Source organism: Penaeus monodon, chromosome 23, assembly GCF_015228065.2.
Source record: "Penaeus monodon isolate SGIC_2016 chromosome 23, NSTDA_Pmon_1, whole genome shotgun sequence".
NCBI lineage: Eukaryota > Metazoa > Arthropoda > Malacostraca > Decapoda > Penaeidae > Penaeus > Penaeus monodon.
The window spans coordinates 19,373,188-19,373,675 of record NC_051408.1 but is presented as its reverse complement, the minus strand read 5'-3'; the positions used below and the strand labels follow the sequence as shown (position 1 = coordinate 19,373,675).

The 488-nt window shown below is 32.8% G+C and overlaps 1 protein-coding gene across 1 annotated transcript in view; it reads left to right on the top strand.

Annotated features, from left to right (window-relative positions):
* Positions 1-130: 130 nt before the first annotated feature.
* LOC119587869 (protein DEK-like) overlaps positions 131-488 on the top strand; it is a gene marked incomplete at its 5' end in the record, with an annotated part of 2,573 nt that continues 2,215 nt past the window's right edge. The window contains 2 exon segments of the mRNA XM_037936572.1: positions 131-283; positions 431-488. Coding sequence (XP_037792500.1) covers positions 131-283; positions 431-442 — 165 coding nt within the window.

Genomic DNA, 488 nt, shown 5'->3' with positions numbered 1-488 from the left:
GTATCTTCACATCTCATCAAAGATCAATCAGAACACACAACTTAAGCTTAATCCAATATATTTCATGCAGTAAATTTTGTCATTAAGGAATTTGATAGTCCTTTAAATGATGCTTCTATTTTTTGTACAGGATGTTGAGTTGAAGGCAATGGTGAAGAAGATCTTAGATGGTGCCAATTTAGAAGAAATCACAATGAAAAGTGTCTGTCGACAAGTGTACGATAATTACCCAGACTTTGACTTAACTCACAAAAAAGACTTCATAAAGGAAACAGTAAAATCAGTAAGTATTGAGTGTTTGTCGTTAGTACATATCAGCGAGGAGTTCAGAGTTGAAGAACATTTGAAAATAAATATTTGTAATTATTTTCAGTGGGAGCTGAAGATCCTAGCACTGCATTATGCTAATATGAATTTGTTCTTTTTTCAGATTATATCGTGATCAGTTGGCACAACCATCTTTACCATAGTACAAAGTGTTCATATAC